This window comes from Miniopterus natalensis, chromosome 19 (genome assembly GCF_054644295.1).
Source record: "Miniopterus natalensis isolate mMinNat1 chromosome 19, mMinNat1.hap1, whole genome shotgun sequence".
In the NCBI taxonomy this organism is placed as follows: domain Eukaryota; kingdom Metazoa; phylum Chordata; class Mammalia; order Chiroptera; family Miniopteridae; genus Miniopterus; species Miniopterus natalensis.
The window spans coordinates 19,035,684-19,053,820 of record NC_142099.1 but is presented as its reverse complement, the minus strand read 5'-3'; the positions used below and the strand labels follow the sequence as shown (position 1 = coordinate 19,053,820).

Below are 18,137 nucleotides of genomic sequence, written 5' to 3'. Positions count from 1 at the left end.
ATGGAACCCTGGATTCCCCAGCGGCCGCCGCAGCCGCCGGGGAGGCCCCCAGCCCCGTCCCAGGGCCCAGACCGAGGCCTTCGGAGAGATGGGCACCATCGGCCTGTTCCTCACTCTTGGCACAACGGAGAGAGGTTCCGGCAATGGCAAGACACCCGTGGGAGCCCCCAGCCACAGCAGGACCCCAGGACAGATCACCAGCAGCCTCATTACGTGCCCAGGCCCGGGGACTGGCACCCGCCTGTGGCCGGCGTTGACTATTACGAAGCGGGTTACCCCCCTCACTTGTTGTATTCCAGGTGTGGTTCCAGGCGCGGGACTGACCGGCTCTCCTGGGTGCTTACGGACAGATTGTGCTTCTCCTACTTCCCTTTCCTTTTATTTCTCCTTTGGTTTTTCTTTTTCTTTCTCTACCCTACCCGTTTCTCTTCCAAATTGGATTTTGGGGACTGCAAATAATATTCCCCCCTTCTGTATCCCCTCCCCTTAGGGGGGCTTCTTAAAGAAGCCATCAGAATGTGGTTGGGTATTGGGGGCGGGGGGAGGGTAGAAAGAATGAAAGAATTGTGAAATTCAAGAGAGCAGACGAAACCCTCTTATTCCAGCATTGCAAAGGGCAGTAAATATATGTAGATGATGGAAAGGCCTTTCCTAGGATCCCTATAAAAACTCCCTTGTCTTTGGACCCCTCTGACCCAGGGTTAGCGTGACCCCACCAAGAAGAGTCCTAGCACCTCAAACAGTACCTAGAGTGAGATAGGCATCCAGAAAAAAATGTGTATTGAATGAATGAATGAATGGGAACTTTAAAAAAAATCAACCTCAGAGAAAGCAGATATATCTTGCAGATATAAGCAGATATAAGGCTCCAAGTTCCGAAGGACAGGGTCTCAGTGAGGTAATTCTAGGTTGGAGAATATAGAATTCCTGCTCCTGGGCTCTAACTGGACTCAATGTTTTACAAAATGTTGGAAGCCATCTGTGTTCACATTAGCTTTTCTAGGTGGGGTGATATTTATCCGCCTACAGATTCAGGGTTGACATTATGACCCTGATATTTTAAAGAATTATCAATCGATAAAAATACTAACAACCTGACATCTTCCCCAGTCTTTGCATGTTGTTGAATTCTCAAAGGAAGGTAAGTTAGGGACAGAGGCAATAAAAGCAATCAGGTTTCAGATAGTCCAACCTGACTTTTTCATCTCATTTCCATCTGTAATATTCGTGGGGATGACAATGGCATGTTGGATACTTACACAGTCATCTCAGGAAGGGGTTTTCTAAGATACTACCTTGCGTGGTTAGATGTAGGTACTTGGGGAGTAAGAGGGGTCATGGGGAAGGAGAGACACTTGGCTATGGCTTTGCTATAAAAATCCCAGCCTTGTTCTGAAACAAAGATCTTAACTCCTGCTCTGAGTCCAGGTTTTCTGTGTATAGGATCTAGAATTAACTGACTTTTACGCAGATTCTGGACTGGGGTCACAATTCTGTCCTCTGAAGTTGTTTAACTTGTGTAGCCTCCCATTGGTTTTTCTCTTTATCACTCATTCTTGAATGACTGGCCTTCTTTGTGCTGTTTTAGGCCGGGCTTTGAGGATCCGTATCAGAGGTATCACTCTCCAGCTCTAAGGGAAGACTATGCTTATGGAAGCTATTACTACCACGGGCACCCACAGCAGCAACCAGAAGAAAGAGGTACGGGATGATCTCCCAGAAGGCTTTGGGATGGTGCGGCTGGTCTGATTGACGGGGCAGAGGCCAAGGGAGCCATGCTCAGAGCCTCACCGTGGGCACCCTGCTCTGCTGAGGCAGAAAGAATTCCCACCCCTGCCTACTTCTTTCTTGGCCAGATGAAGTCAGGGTGAAGGCTCTACTGCTTGATGTCTTGAGGAGAAGAGATAGAAAGCAGTCATTTTTCTTTGTACCTGTAGATGATAGTAGTGAAATTCTCAATATGATGCTAATATTATGGATAAATTGCACTTCATTCACATTTTTTTTCTACTCATTACGGCCAAGATTATAGTCTCTGACCAAGTATCAGTGACGTCATCAAGTGTGTGCCTGGGCTGCAAGGAGTCTGCTTATCATTTACCTTGAGGGTGCAGAAATGCACCAACAGGAATTTACACCCTATATGATAGCAGGGCTTTAGGTATATGCTAATGGCTGCTAGCAAAGAGAAATCTGTTTCAACATTGAGCATGCACACGCACGCACACACACACACGCACACACACACAATCCCCACCGTTGTACAGTTGTGTAGGGCCATGCTAATTGGTTCAGGGAGGACTGAGGGGCATTTCTTGGACTTTCATCATTAGCTCTCACCAATTTTATTTGGTTTTGCAAATGTGTTTTCATACCTACTGTGTTCCAGGAACTCGGCTTCACAGCTTGGAAGTGTCTTCCTGAACTTTCAGGGACAAGAAGTGACCTTTATTTTGTTTTTCTCTGAGGGTGCAGTGCCAAGGCAAGCGAGTCCTTACATCCGGCATGAAGATTACCGGGACCAAAAGCACCTCAATGAACATCATCGTGAAAACCAGAATAGTCCTTTTGGAACAAACAGTGAGACCCAGTTCCAGTAAGTGTGAAAGGAAAGGCCAGGTCAGTGTGATTCAGCCAGACTCAGACCCTGTTAGGAAAATCTCGTTGCATCTGGTGCTGGGCCCCCCTCTCCGGAAGCCCGTCTGCTTCTGTTGTGGGGATGTGGGAGTTTTGTTCCTGGGGGTGGGGGTGCAGATGGCCCAGGCCAGGGTGAACAGGAGCCCTGGGAGGAGAGGTTCTTAACTCTGAGACGTGGTTCTCAAACCTGGGCTAGTCTGAGTCCTGTCACTTGAGGTCCATCTGAAAGGAGGGCCTTGGCTCCATGTTGGCTTCAGAACAGATGTGGCCTTGCAAAAGTTCTCATGATTGGGCCCTGCCTGGGGCTGGGATGCTTTTCTTCTGCCCACTCCTGCTCCCCAAGAATGGAACATCCTTTGGGATAAGGCGAGCAGGGGACGGGAACAGCCTTTTGTACAAGCACCTGTCCTGGTGCTCTTAGGCCTGGCACCTTTACCCTGGAACCCACCAACCCAACTGCTCTGATTTAAGTCATTCCTGTATGTCAGGCAGCAGGGACCACCCTTCTCTGCAGGGCCCGGGGAAGCTCCTAGTAACCACCCCGGGGCCCAGGAGCCCCTGTGTTCCTGGTGTTAACAATTCGAGGTGGCAAATGGAAGGACAGCGCTTCTCCCTGTGGCACAGAGGCCAACCTGACACCTGTCCACACTCTGCAACAGAACAGCCTCCAGCAGAGAGCAGCTCAGCCTCGCTGGCTCGCCCAGGTCCCCCTCTCACCTGCTTCTGTCATTTTGCTGCAGATCTCAGAGTGGCAACCCTTATAAAGACAGCCCTGCTTCTAACTCTGGACAGGAGAGGCCTGGGGACCTGTTTCCAGAGAGTCTGCTAACTGGGGCCCAGAAGAATAAGGTAACCTGAAGTGATGGGGGCTGGTGGCGTGTGACAGGGCCTCGCAACTGACATTGTCAGCAGTGGCAGGGCAGGGCCCTCGGGGATGGGGTCTCCAGTGGCCAGCAGACTGAGGGATCCAATTCCTCCCTTCTTGGCAGAGCCTGCAGTCATCCCTCCTTCTTTCCCTGCCTTCCTGTTTGTCTCAAGGGCCTGGGGTCCTGATCTGGCCCTTTTGCATTTTTGTCCAAGTGGCTGAATCAGGAAATGTCACCCAAGTCACTCTGAGGTGCTGGGAAAGAGGAGAAGAGGCTGCCACCAGGACCCCAGTGGACTGGCAGTTTGGTTCACCCAGGAATTGGGAAGTTACTGGAAGCTTTTAATTCAGGTCTGAAAAGCAGAGCTTGAAACCTGCCTTGACATTTTACAAGATCCTCCCTGTCTTCTAAAAGCTTACTGTGTATGTCACCGGAGCCATGAAATGGAGCTCTTCAAGTTTTTTAAATAAACGTTTATTTTGGAAAACTCTTAGATTTCTGGAAAAGATGCAAAGGCACTGTGAGGACAAGCTCTTGATTTTTGACAATCTTGTATCAGTTTTGTTTCCCTGATTGGATTTGTATGATTTTTGAAAACAGTTTCTTCTGTATACCTCATGCTTAACAGGATATGGGGCACATAGTATTATGACTAATAGTAACAATAGCACAATAACAGCAGCCACACACACATAGCACTTTACTGAGTACAAAGAGCTTTTGCATCCAGCGTTTTATTTGTATCTTCCCAGGAGGTAAGTTCCCTGAATTTCTTGTATGCGTGTATCCCCAGGGAAAGCACAGTGCCTAGAGCATAGTAGGTGCTCATTAAATAGCTGGTGAGTGAATTATGCAGGGCAGATACGAGTATCTATATTACAGATGAGGGTACCCAGCTCAGAGAGCCCAAGTCACTTGTCATTAGGTCCTAGCAGCTCAGCATTGACAAAGCTGGGATTTGAATCCAGGCCTCCTGGTTTGAATTTTATTGCTCTGAACGAACACTTTGGGCGGGGGGGCATCTCTCTGAAACAGCTTCTAATCTCTCCCGTGTGTGTTCTGTGTTCTTTGCTTCCAGCCATCACTGCCCAACGACTCCAACCTTCTCCGGCAGCATGAGTCTGGTCTCAGTTCCAGTGGCTACGAGCTCAGTCAGTACATGGCAGATGCCTCCGAGCTGTATGACCCCATGGCTTCAACAGCTTGGAGACCAGTTCAGGCTGGTGGGTATTGAGGTGATCAAAGGAGTTGGTTGAGTCTGATGGGAAAGAGGCCTAGGTGGCAAGTTTCTTGGAACAACACTGTTACCCTGGTTCCAACAGTGGGTCATTGTTCACCTCATTTGCTAACATAGGTCTCCTGGACAGGGAGGCCAGCTTGGCTCCGTTTCACACCTTTTCTTTTGTACTGGAGATTGCATCATAGCTGATTCTTGGAAGGGGACCCTGCCCCTAGTGACAGGCACTCCTAGGTGCCTTTAAGTAGTGGGTGAAGGGAGGACTGGAGTCAATTTGGCAAAGCAAAGGCAGGCCACAAAGCACAACTGCTTTGTTTGGATGTGGCTGACTTGTCAAGAGTCCTGGCCTGTCACCATTGCCACGAGTCTGGGCCTCATGCATTGTTACCATTTGGACCAACCATCAAATCCTTGCCTTATATTGTGACATAGTCTCAGGGCATTTAATCTGCTTCTACTTCTGTAGGCCACCCAGAATCTCATCTTGGTCCCAGGTGGAATTTGAACAGAAACGTGTTTGTTTGTGGCATATTTCTAAGTAAAGAAAAGCAGTGGCAGCCATGCTAACAGTGTCTACCTGTGTCTGTTGGTCAGAGGATGTCTCTGCAGCTGGTCCCAAGGAACCCATGAAGTTCTATGTCCCCCACATGCCTGTGAGTTTTGGGCCAGGAGGGCAGTTGGTGTGTGTGTGTCCCAGCTCTCCCAGTGATGGGCAAACGGCCCTTGTTGAACTGCACAGCATGGAGGTAAACAAGGATCTCTTTCTGCGAAATGTCAGTGCCCTGCTCCCCTTTGTCTAAGCCTGAGCATCTCCAGGAATGGGAGGGGGGCACTTGTGGGGAACTAGGCCATGCACCCCCATGGGTTGGGTTGGGTACAGGAATGGCTGGGGCTCTTCTCTGAAAGAAGTGATGCTAGACTTATGTTTTCTCTGAGATGTTACTAGCTCAGTGTCAGCCACCGGAGAACTCACTTTTGTTCTGCTTTCCCCATGAGGCATTGAGCTGCACTTTGGGACCACGGCCTCGGGTTCTGATGCTGGGCATTGGGGGGGCGTTGTCTTGAAGAACAAATCTAATTTTTGTTCCAGGTTATACTTAACGATTGTGAGGAACAAGAAGCGATGAGGACTTTCTCAGGGCCCCTGATCAGGTACGTTACCCTGTGAACACCTGAGTAAGGGCTTCTGAAACCTGCAGAGTCTTTCTGCCCAGAATAGGATTTTGGGGGGGATTTGTTCTTGGCTTCTTTGAAACAAAATGTCCACCTCCATTGGAATAGAGTTTTCTATGCTCACAGACAGAGCCAAACGTGGCCTGCACCTTTTTGACAAGCGATCCAATAGGTGAAGGGCAGAAAGAGAAATTAACATGAAGGTTTAAAAATCTGAAATCAGTTCCATTTTGCGGAGGCGACACGGTAGGAGGTCTTAGCATTCCGTGTACTTAGTAGACATTCGTGGGGAAGTGCAGTACCGCCCGGCAAGTCACAGACAAGTGGGTCATAGTGGGAAAGGCCCTCTTCTGGAGAGGGACCATGGTCAGCGGGAGCTGCTGGACGGCGTGCAAGTCTGCCCTCTACAGGACTGAGCTGGAACTGCCTTTAAACGCCTGGTCCCTTCTGATAAATTTGCATGGTGCCTTTTGTTGTGAGAGTCCTGGCTGGAGTCAGAGGGCCTGGTCCCAGCCCCAGGCATCCTACTAACTAGAGATACCGTGGCAGACAGGTCACTTAACCCTCTCTAGGCTTAGCTTTCCCTTTACGAAATGATGTGACACTTGCTGTGCCTACTCCAGGAAGTGGCTGTGAGATGCAAGTGAGATTGATGCACGTGGAAGCCCTTTATTTAGTTTATTATTATTATTTTTTAACATGAAACCAATGCATTTTATTTTATTTTATTTTTTACACATTTTTTTATTGTTCAAAATATTACAGATGTCCCTTTTTCTCCCCATTGACCCCTTCCACTCCTTCCAGCCCCCTCCTCAGTCCCTCACCACACCATTGTCCGTTTCCTTGGGTTATGCATATATGCATATAAATTCTTTGGTTAATCTCTACCCCTCCCCCCCGTTCCCTCTGAGATTTGTCAGTCTGATCCGTGCTTCCATGTCACAGAATCTATTCTGTTCATGAATTTATTAAGTTCTTTAGATTCCACATATAAGTAAGATCGTGTGATGTTTGTCTTTCTCTGCCTGGCTTATTTCGCTTAGCATAATCTTCTCCAGGTCCATTCATAGTGTCCCAAATGGTGTGAGATCCTTCCTCTTTACAGCTGCATAGTATTCCATGGTGTGAATGTCCCACAGCTTTTTTATCCACTCATCTACTGATGGGCACTTGGGCTGTTTCTAGATCTTAGCTATTGGAAACTGTGCTGCTACGAACATAGGGGTGCATGTATTCTTTCTGATTAGTGTTTCAGGATTCTTAGGATACATTCCTAGGAGTGGAATCACTGGGTCAAAAGGCAGCTCCATTTTTAATTTTTTGAGGAACCTCCATACTGTTTTCCATAGTGGCTGCCCCAGTCTGCATTCCCACCAGCAGTGTACCAGGGTTCCCCTTTCTCCACACCCCCGCCAGCACAGATCGTTTGTTGATTTGTTGATGGCAGCCATTCTGAAGTGATGCCTTATTGTGGTTTTAATTTGCGTCTCTGATGATTAGTGAGCATTGGAAGCCCTTTAAATAGGAACATCACTATATAAATGTATTCTTATCTTGAATCTCCTCCTGCAAGAAAATCTCCATCTAGTATTTTGACAGTTCCTTCAAGTAAAAATGACTGTATCTATCTCTAACACTCAGGTATACAGATTTGTGTAGAGTACCGAGTTGGGTATTTGGACACTAGGGTACTGGTCCCAACTGGGTGTTGATTTTATTGAGTGGTCTTAAGCAAATAATACTGCCTGTTTACTGAGCACTTAATATATGCTATATAATTTGCTAGTTTCTTTTTTGTATGGAGGTAGATTTAAAAAATTATTTCTATCTTAGGGGAAAAAAAGGAGGCTCAGAGGAGATAAGAAAGTATGTAAACGGAGATGTTGCAACTAGATTTAAACCCAGGATTGCCTGACTCCAGTGTCTGTGCTCTTGACTACCTGTTACCCTAGGTAGTCATTTCAGGTCTCAGGGCCTCAGTCTCTTCATCTGTAAAATGGAGAGAGTGTATGGGAGACTTTCTGAAGTCCCTTCCTATTCCCCAAGGAAACAACTATCCTATAGTTACAGACTCATTACCCCTGTCCTGGGCCTGGGTTGTTGGGCTTCATCTCAGTCCCAGCCCAGCAGAGCCCTCACACTGTGGGAGGAGCTCGGGATCCTGCGCGGGGAAGAGTCTGCCGGCTCACCCTTTGTTCCCTGAAATCTCTCCATAGGGAAGACGTCCACAAGGTGGACATCATGACATTTTGCCAGCAGAAAGCAGCTCAGAGCCGCAAATCCGAGCTGCCAGGCAGCAGAGACTCAGCTCTACTGTGGCAACTGTTGGTTCTCCTTTGCCGGCAGAATGGGGTGAGTATTACCTCTCTGCTGGGTGGGCAGGAGCAGGCTGGTTTGAAATGTAAGCCTTCCTGGGGTAAGTAAGATTCGGCTTATGGCAGAATTATAAAGTAATAGTAATGAAGCAACACGTGGCCCCCCAGATTGCTCAGATGTCAATGCCAACTGGCCAATACTGACCTTCCCCCTGCCCTTCTCCACTGGCCTGGGTTATTGTGAAGCTGTTGGGTTACTGCACCAGCCAGATAATACGCCTCTGAGCGTGTGCGTATTTCTGGTAACTTCTGTGGCACCCGAGGTGTGAGATGCAGTAATCCTCCTGCGCCTCCTTCTTCAGCCTGGGCCACCCCCTTGAGGATGAAGAGGATTCTGTCCCCCTCAGGATGACTCCCTTTGCCTTGCAGTCCATGGTGGGCTCTGACATCGCAGAGCTGCTGATGCAGGACTGCAAGAAGCTGGAGAAGTACAAGCAGCAGCCGCCTGTGGCCAACCTCATCAACCTGACCGATGACGACTGGCCCGTGCTCAGCTCAGGGACCCGGAACCTGCTCACCGGGGAGGTGCCCCCCAGCGTGGAGACGCCCGCGCAGATCGTGGAGAAATTCACTAAACTGCTCTACTACGGGAGGAAGAAGGCAAGTGCGCCCCCCTCAGGCTTGTTTTAGAAAAGTAACCACTGCCTGTCCCCACCGCTCAGCGGTCCCCCAGTTAGGTGAGGAATACACACTCATTTTATTGCATTTGGATTTTGACAAAGTGGAAGCTGGAGAAAGGGACAACTTAGAAATACGTGCCCGCCTCTAGTGCTTAGGGGGGCGCTGGAATCCAAGCATAGTGATGTGCTCCTGTTGCTAGAGGAAGGTGGGTGAGCAACACTGAATGTGGTGGTTTGCTTTCAGGAAGCCTTGGAGTGGGCCATGAAGAACCATTTGTGGGGCCACGCTTTGTTCCTGTCCAGCAAGATGGATGCAAGGACCTATAACTGGGTCATGAGTGGGTGAGCTGGGGACTTGCAGTGGAGACCACCGCAGCAGAGAGGCCCCCCACCAGATGTGGGGCTGGCAGTGGGAGAAATGCAAGATGCATCGAGAAGCCCCGCACTCCAAGCATCTTTCCAGTTTCTCTTTTCTGAGCTGGATGTAGCATTTTTCCAGATTCTTATAATCTGGACACACACACACATTCTTTATACATGCGAAGCTGCTTAAAACATTTTAGTAGTATTCCCCAGAGTCAGGATTTCCAAAAGATAAGTGGGTTTTTACATTGCGGTGAAAACCTCTCTTTGGGAGGGGCTGTTCTGGATGGTTCCATCAGTGAGGAAATAGGAACGATCACGTGAGGTTAGCTGTCAGGGCCTCAGGGCCTCAGCTAGTACACAGCTACTGCTTAGTCTTGCAGTGGAGACACGGGGTGCTGACAAGAAGGTGGGGGTAGGGGGCAGCAGGGTCGTGAGCTGTGGCAGGAAAGGGGGTTTATGGGACTGGGAATTGGATCTGGGAGTCTTCATCTAGGGCAGTGGGAGGTGACGAGATTGCAGGGCTACGTTTAGTTAGAAGTCACATCGGCACACCAAGATCTGGGGGCCAGGTGGACCGGGACAGAGGCCCAAACCAGGCCAGATGGGAATGGAGGTGTGAGCACACAGCCAGGTGTGTGGAATGAGGTGGGTGAAACAGAAGAGACTCAGGATCCGCTGGAGGTGGAGGTGTGGAGGGAGCCGGGGAAGGGTTTCTGAGTAAGTCCCCTAGGCTCTAGTTAGCATCCATGGCGCAGGGACAGGACAGGGCGGGGGCCCCTCCCGGGAGAAGCAGGCTTGGGTGGGACAGTGAGAAGGGTGTTACCTCGCCACGCTCACCTTCCCGTGTTGGTGCAAGCTGCGAGGCTGCCCTCAGCTTCCCTCGCGTTTAAGTCCACCGTGCGTCCTGTTGAGCAGAGTTGGCTTAGAAGACGAACGCCCTGAGTTCAATCTGTGGCTAATGCTGTCACCCCTCCCGGGCGCCTGTTCTGCACGATGGCCTCTGTGGAGTCATTTTATTACTCTAACTAACCCTCAGCTTCCCGGGGCCTGGTACCCCCACTGTGCACCCCGTTCTGTTCAGGGACTGGAATGACGAGAGCCCCAAAGCTTTGTTAAGACACGTGCTCTGGGCCTGCGAGACAAGGGCACTGTTAAATCGCAGACGGTGACCCGAGGGATGCTTCTCCTTTGGGTTTGGGAAACTGGTGGCCACCACCCCACATTGTAGCACGCCTCTGGCCTACGGAGTTTTGCTGTGGGCCGTTGATTTTCTATGGTGCCCCGTGAATTGTGAAGAATGCCTCCTTCTGAGTGCGCTTAAATCTCAGATCAGCTATAGAGCTTATTACATCCCCATTAAGCAGATCCCTTGGTTTGTCATCAGGACCATGGCTGGTCTCTGTTCTGTGCCTCTTTGGTTACTGAAAATGGCTCTTTAGTGCTTTGTAAAAGCACTACAGTCCCAGGCTAGCGGTGAGCCAGAAACCGACGCTGAGAGCTGTGGGCTTGGTGGGGAAGGGCTGCTGCGGGGGACTAGGAGTTGAGAGGGGCTGGAAAGGAGGGCCCCACAGGGAAGAGGTTCGGGTTAACTGCTGGGGCTCTCCAGGGCCCTTTGACATGTTGGCAGGTCACCTCTGTGATGGAGGAAGGCCTACAGAAACAGTTACTCAAGAGTTAATGTGCCCGTGCCAGAGTGCAGAAAATCTCCCCAACAATGAGATCTACCTGGGGTGTGTGGTGGAGTGAAGACTCTGCCCCCCCAAAAAGTGGGTGTGACAAAAAAAAAAAGCAAAGAGAAACTCTTGTTCCAAAAGAAGCTGCTAAAATCCGATATAAGTATAGACGAGGCCTGTGCCTCCCGGGCAATGGGCTGGAGGCTGTCTTGGCTGGGTCCCACTGACCGTCACTCTCTCCGCAGCTTCACCAGCACCCTGGTGTCCAACGACCCGCTGCAGACCCTCTTCCAGCTCATGTCGGGGAGGATCCCGCAAGCAGCCACGGTACAGAACTTCGACACCCCAGCATCCTAAGGGTTTAGGGGGTGGGGACAGCTCTGGAACCAGGGGATGGCTTTGAAGATTAAAAATCAAAATAATTGTTAATCACCTACCTTGTGCTAAGCACTTTGATGGTGCATATTATTGCATTTAATGCACAGAGGTAGGAATTACTGTCCCTGTTTTGCAGATGTGAAAACTTAAGGTGCAGAGGTGTAGCATGAGCCACAATCACAGAGCTAGTGAGTAGTGGGGTCAGGGTGGACCCAGGTCTGTCTGATTGCAAAGGCCTCGCCCGTCCACAGTTGCACAGCTGCCTGCTTTGCTGTGAGTCACAGGAGAACCCGAGACTGCTCCCCAGTCTTCCACAGGCTGCTCCCCTTCCCCTCCACTGCACCCGGACCCTCCAAAGCTGGACGTATGAGATTTTACCCATTGTCTAGGGTTGGATCCTGGCTCTGGAGGCGCCTGAGGCCAGCTGGGTGGTTTTCCCATTCTGAGAGGCTTGGTCTTTTTGCTTCAGGTGTTCCTTCCTTATCTTTGAAGTCCAGTGACGAGGGTGCATCTTGGTTGATGATCTGGGCCAGTTGTTTCTTGCTCTTTTAATGCGTGTATTCATATCTTACAGTTCAGAAAAGTTTTCTTCAATTATATCCTTTGGTGTCTGTTTCGTTCCATTATTTGGCTTTCTTTTCAGGAACCCTATACACATTTCATAGATATATATGAAATATATATATATATATATATACACACACACGCATAATTTTCTCTTCAATTAAAATAACTTTAAAATTAGTTTTATTTATTTTGTTTTTTGCTTTTCTACTTTCCACCTTGAACTTTCCCTGACTGTGTTTCCATCAGTGTCTGTTAGCTTTTATGCTCTTTTCATGTCTGTCCTTATTTCTTTGATCCCCCCCCTTCCTCCCTGAGCTCTGCAGGTCACATTTATCTCCTGTCTCCACCATCTCTTTCCTGAGCACTTAGAACTTAGCTTTAGGCCCTTGCTTCACAGAAGTTGTCTCATTACGTTATTTTACTTAAATTCATGAGAAAATATTTGGTGACAGTTCTTTGTTTTACGATAACACTTTTCTTTCTACCTTCCATTGGCTTTTATGCTACTTCTCCCCCTTTGTCTCTGTGGCATATTAGCGCCGACCCTGTGCTCGTTCCTTTGCGGGAGGCGAGTCTTCCCTGGCCCAGTTCCTGGCGGGGGCTTTGTGCTGGGGGGACCAGGGCTGTTTCCCGGGCCGGCTGGCGTTTCCCGCATCTCCTGGCGTTTCCTCTGAACGTCTGTGTGGCTGTTGCTGCTCCTGAGCCAGCAGAGGTGGCCTGGGGTCCTCTCCCCATGGTGTCCCCTCTGCTTCCTCCTGAATGAGCCTCTGTTCACTCCCCATTGCCTTTGGCAGCCTCTTCTTGTATTTTGAGGTTTGGGTTTCTGCTGACACCTAGCTTTTATGAAAATGGACCTCACACTTTTGCTTTTTTGCTTTTTTTTTTTTTTTATTGCTTATACAGAACTCCACAAAAAGAAAAGGGAAATAATGACTGTTATGCCCCAGTGTCCAACCAGCTGGTCACACTGGAACGCAGAGGATGCCTCACAGTTCAGCTGAATGTCTGTGCTCTGCCGCGTGAGAGTGGGTCATGTCATAAAGCGCAGGCAATGACGCAGTGAGCGTGTGGCCCCTTGGGTCTCACAGCCATGCTAGAACTAGCCTCATGCCCCTACTTTTAGGTGAGAAAACTGAGGAGTCAGAGGTGATGTGTTGGTGCTGTATGTGATCTTAATGTTCGAGAGTTTCCAGTGTCAGAGCATCCGGTAAAAGCTAGACTTGAATTACTTGTGACGAGCAGTGTAGTGGAAAAAAAGCAGGGCCCTGGGAGGACACAGACATGGGCCTCTACTCCACATCTAACCTAGACTCTGCCCCTTACCACTGCCGTGTGAACTCGGCCTTGCTCCTAATCTGAGAGCCTCAGTTTCTCCTGTTTGTGGGCATTTTGATGCCTAACCAATAGAGTTACTGTGAAAATTAAAAGCGAGAGAATACCTGAACACATCAACCACCAGGCTTGGCTTGTTGAAGTTAGTTAATAACTTTGCGAGCTCGCTCTGTCTCTCTCTCCCTGTCTGTTTCTCTGTCTCTGTCTCCCTTTCTCCATAGATCTGCTTTACAGTGACTTTTAAAAATCACTTGAGGAGGAGACAGAAGAGCGACTTTGTTTTTGTTATTTTTAGCAAGGGCATTTCTTTTGCGGGTCTCTTTAGTTCCAGTCAGAAAGAGCCTGGCTCAGATGTTAAGATGGGGTTAACAGTAGTACCCAAAGCATGTGGTTGTTCCCAGGAGAAACGCTTAGCACAGCGTGTGGCTCTTGGTCAGAGTGCAAGAGGTGAGGGCTGCCCTTAGGACTGTGACTTCTTACTGTCATCATTCTCATTCCCACTGCACTGCCCAGGTAAACAGAGGCACACTATAAAGTGGAGTCGGATAAAGCATCTTTTGTTCCTTGGGATAATTACAAAGACCAAGTAATTATGAATTGTTTTGACCCCCACATTTTAACGATTACTGCCGATCTCCTGCTCTCCCCACTCTGTGTAACAATTGTAAGATAGACTGGTCTGCAGATCACCTCTTTTCTTTGCTGTGGGTGTATGTTTACACCTACATGTAACTTATAAAGCGCAAACCAAGCGTAGAGCACTATGCTATAAGCTTTACCTATCTTATTTTATTATCAACAATAACCCTCTTAGGTAGAAATCTTGAGCCAGGCTCAAGATCACACAGCTAGTAAGAGGCAGGGCTCCAGTTGAATCAGGGCCCGTGTTATTTCTGTGGCATTATGTTGTTTCTTTATTGCTGTTTCCTGCGCTGAAACCCCCCTTCCTTCAGGAGAGGGGTGGCCCTAGGGGTAGGAAAAGCGCCGTTTGTCAGGCTCTCCCTACTTCCACGTCTTTGTTTATACTCTAGTGCCCCCTGGTGGAGACCTTCTGCCCCTGCACTGTCACCAGAGAGAAGGGGGCCTAGCCCTCGGCTGGGGACGAATGGGCTTGAGCGCTCGCTGGGCCACTTGGCTTGGGGTTTTCATTCTCCAAGTGGAGACAGAATTAGGTTTCATAGGGCTGTTGTGAAGATTAAACAAGGTGATGTATGTGAGAGGGCTTTGTAAAACCAGACATTAGCCATTTGTAAGGTGTTAAGGAGCCCAGCGTTCCTCTGACTTCTAACAGGCTAATGTGGACTCTTCCCTCGTGAGCCCAGGATGTTTGACCTTCCTTCTCCCACTGAAATGTCAGGGTTTTATTTTTATTTTGTCCCTAGCTATTGGGATTGGGAGCACCAGGAAGAAATTTGAAAATTAGTGACTGATAGTGTCGTTTCATTTATTTTATTCCTATGTATGTGTGTGTGTATGTATGTGTGCATGTGCATGTATCTATGTGCCTGCCTTTCCGTCATCCTAGGGGTTTTGCTTTTTAAAAAGAGAGCTGGAAATCAGTGAGGCAGCCTCGCAGGCAGCATCGTGGGCGCTCCCTGAACCCCTCCAAACCGGGAAATAGACACCGACCTTCTTTACCTCCGTTCCGGCTGCCGCTACGTTATTCAGTAAATCTGCACCTTTTTCTGCTGCTTTTCAGTGTTGTGGAGACAAGCAGTGGGGAGACTGGAGGCCTCACTTGGCTGTGATTCTGTCGAATCAGGGTGGGGACACGGAGCTGCACCAGCGCACGATCGTCACCATGGGGGACACGCTGGGTAAGCAGAGCCAGCATGTCCTCTTCTTCTCCTCCAGGGTAGCCCCAGGCCCAGCACCCCCTGTGCGTAGGTTCTCAGGTTCTGTACAGGGCCCCTGTCTATACTTCTGACTTGCCTTTGACCCAGGAGCCTCAGTGTTTTGGGGACAGAAACTCCAGGGAAAGGAGTGTCCTTCTTGCCTCTCTGTTTGCCAGAATTTCTGCAGCGAGACCGGGGCTCTGCTGCTGTAGGAGGCCCCTCTCAGCAGGGGGCCCCCGTCTCTGGTCAGACTCCCCTTAAGATGAGTTAGGACATGGGGCACGATGCCTCCTGCTGCCGTTGGTCCCTCGGTGACCCAGCTCAACCAGACAGGAAGTTCTGTTTTTGCCTGAACTGCCTGGTGTAACTGTGGAGCCTTTATTTCTGTTCTCCCTCTGTGAGCGTGGCCTTATAAACACTTAAGGGCTATTGAACGTTTCGGATCAGTGGCTCTCAGACTTGGTCAAGGGGCAGAGCATGGAGAAATCATGGTTCTCTTTGCAGAGCGCCGTGAAACATTGCTCTGTTAAACGTAAAATAGCTCTGGGTAAGGTTGTGCCAAGGCAGATGGCAGGTCACTCCGCTGCCAGGTACAGAGGGAAACTGATGTATATCGAGCCCTCCTTGAGTGCCGGGTGCCGCACTGGGTACTTCACCTACTTGAATTAACTCAATCTTGAGGTAAAGGAAAATGTATGAGAGAACATTTTAAACCTGGGAACAGTTTGGTAATTAATGTGTGTTTTTTTTTGAGCACTGGGAAAAGCCTTCTATTGCTTGATTTTAGCAGGGGGCGCATTAGTGCCCCAGGAAGCCTGGTTTAAAAACTGTTTCTCCCAGTGGTCCACTTCTTAGCTCAGGTGTAGGCATGTCCACTCACTTCTCACCCTCAGCAAGGACTAAAATGCTCAGAAAATCCCTAATAAAAAGTCCTTTAGGGAGGACATGAAATAGTGCTGCATTCTGGCTGAAGCCAATTGAAATGTAATGTCTGAAGCCAGAAATGTGGTGGGAGAGAGCCTGAGTGGGGTTTGGGGCCTGTGAGCCTTCTCCCCCTGACCCACGAGCCCACTCTTCACCTGTCTCCCATCCCACCCATGGACGGGTCCCCACGTGGGCGTGGCCATGACCGGGGCTTGTCCTCCTGCAGCTGGGAAGGGGCTGGTGGAGGCAGCTCACTTCTGCTACCTCATGGCTCACGTGTCCTTCGGCTACTACACGGTGAAGACAGACCGCCTGGCCCTGCTGGGCAGCAGCCACAGGTATGCGATCTTCTGGGGCAACGGAAAGGGGAAGGGTGCTTTCTGGGGGGATTGATTTAACCCTTGCTGGGTTGCATGGCTCCATTTTCCATCTTCTTATGTGAATTTCAGCTACCCCTGGCTCCCTCCTCTGGGGTTGCTTTCTGCAGGGGCCTAGGCAAGGAGATGCCCAGCGGGTGCCGGATGACAGCACCAGAGCGGGTCCTTGGTAGGAACTGGCGCCCTTGGGTTGGATTGTCCACTTGTGGCCACTCGGTGGCGCCCTGGCTCCACGGCCAGGGGCAGTCTCTTAGAAAATGTCAGCGTGAGCGCCTTGAGGATCTGCGTCAGGCAGCCCTGGGAAAACTGGAAAGTGGAAGAAGTTTTTGCTTAGCTCCTGCACCCCCACACTGACTTGGTGCACAAACTACTCAAAGTTCCACTTTTCACTTGTTCTCCGTTGGCTGTAACATTAGGCTTTTCGCACAGGAGGACTTTAATAAGCCCCTAGACAGTGAATAAATGGACAAAGAGACCAGTTTGCTCTCTAGCGGTCCTCCCTGTTCTGGACCTCTTCTTCCCTGTCCCTGTAATAATTAAGATTTCCTGAGCTCTTACGTTGTGCCAGTCATTTTATCTGCACTATTTCCTTCCATCATGACAAATTGACCCTATGAAGAAACTGTTATTCTTCATCTTCACTTTATACAGGAGGGAAACCAAGGCACAGAGAGGGTAAGCCACTTGTTTAAGATAGCACAGCTGGTGTGGGGTCAAGTTGGACTTATGCTGCACCAAACTGCCTACAACTGTAGAAACACGTCCCATTGCCTGTTCTCTCAGGGCCCTGGTGTCTGATAGCACGTGGTTAGCTTGTTGGAGAACTCTGTCTGTGCCAAATGTGACAATAAGAGTGTGCAGGTGAATAGGTCTCCCTGCTCTGAGGAAATGTCTGGAGATAGAGTCATAACCCCAGGGATGGCCCTGGAGACTGTGGCAAGCTGCCGAGGGAGAGATTTGGGGCTTGAGGGACTCTGATGGCCTTTCAGGTCACAGTCGCCCAGTCTGCTTCCTCACTGGCTGAGTGAGCATCCAGCATAGGGACCTCATTGGGTTTTGGCTCAGCAGTCCTCCCCATTCCCTGCCATGTGGCTCTGCTCAGTGCTCCTGGAGTGTCACATGGCTCAGGCTGGGAGTGGCCTGTGACAGGTGCACGTCCTAGGCTTTCAGGGGACTCAGGTGAGCTCTCAGCATGTTTCAGTTCAGAGGAGGGCCCAGTGCCCAGCCCAGCTGGGAGGGAGAGCATCCTGCCTTAAGGACCCTCCAGCAAAGAGAGCAGGGGACCCCCTCCCGCAGTCTGCACTCTGCCCCCTTCCCGAGGGCTGGTGCAGGGCTGTGCTCTGTTCCTTCCCATGGAACAGAGGTGGAGCAGAGGAGAAGCCTTCACTCTGGACGCCCAGATCTCAGTCCTCTCCAGGACAGAAACTCTGCCATGGATGGGTGCAGCTGGTGTTGACTGTCTACTAGGATTGAAATTCCTCCTACGCCCCCACCTCAATCTCTTTTATTGTTATTCCCTGGTTTTAGTCAAGAGTTTTTGAAATTTGCAACCACTGAGGCTATCCAGAGGACGGAAATCTTCGAGTACTGTCAGATGCTGGGCCGCCCCCAGCCCTTCATCCCTTCTTTCCAGGTAACTGCCCCATCCGAGGCCAGCACCTGAGCTGTGTCAGTGGCTGCGGGCAGCTGGACTTTCAGCTCTGCTCTTTGGCACGTACTAGCTGGGTTAAGTCACCTGCCAACTTTTCCTCATTAGTGTGAGCATCGGAAGGGT

General features: G+C 49.8%; 1 protein-coding gene across 3 annotated transcripts in view; it reads left to right on the top strand.

Annotated features, from left to right (window-relative positions):
* Nucleotides 1-18,137, top strand: part of SEC16B (SEC16 homolog B, endoplasmic reticulum export factor) — a 28,094-nt gene continuing 9,957 nt past the window's right edge. For all 3 annotated transcript variants that reach the window (XM_087828131.1, XM_016205019.2, XM_087828130.1), the window contains exons 1-14: nt 1-299; nt 1,589-1,701; nt 2,476-2,596; nt 3,378-3,486; nt 4,582-4,726; nt 5,335-5,486; nt 5,831-5,892; nt 8,133-8,268; nt 8,661-8,891; nt 9,156-9,253; nt 11,196-11,277; nt 14,927-15,044; nt 16,213-16,324; nt 17,891-17,996. In XM_087828131.1, the coding sequence (XP_087684257.1) occupies nt 1-299; nt 1,589-1,701; nt 2,476-2,596; nt 3,378-3,486; nt 4,582-4,726; nt 5,335-5,486; nt 5,831-5,892; nt 8,133-8,268; nt 8,661-8,891; nt 9,156-9,253; nt 11,196-11,277; nt 14,927-15,044; nt 16,213-16,324; nt 17,891-17,996 (1,884 nt within the window). The remainder of the gene's footprint in view (nt 300-1,588; nt 1,702-2,475; nt 2,597-3,377; nt 3,487-4,581; nt 4,727-5,334; nt 5,487-5,830; nt 5,893-8,132; nt 8,269-8,660; nt 8,892-9,155; nt 9,254-11,195; nt 11,278-14,926; nt 15,045-16,212; nt 16,325-17,890; nt 17,997-18,137) is intronic.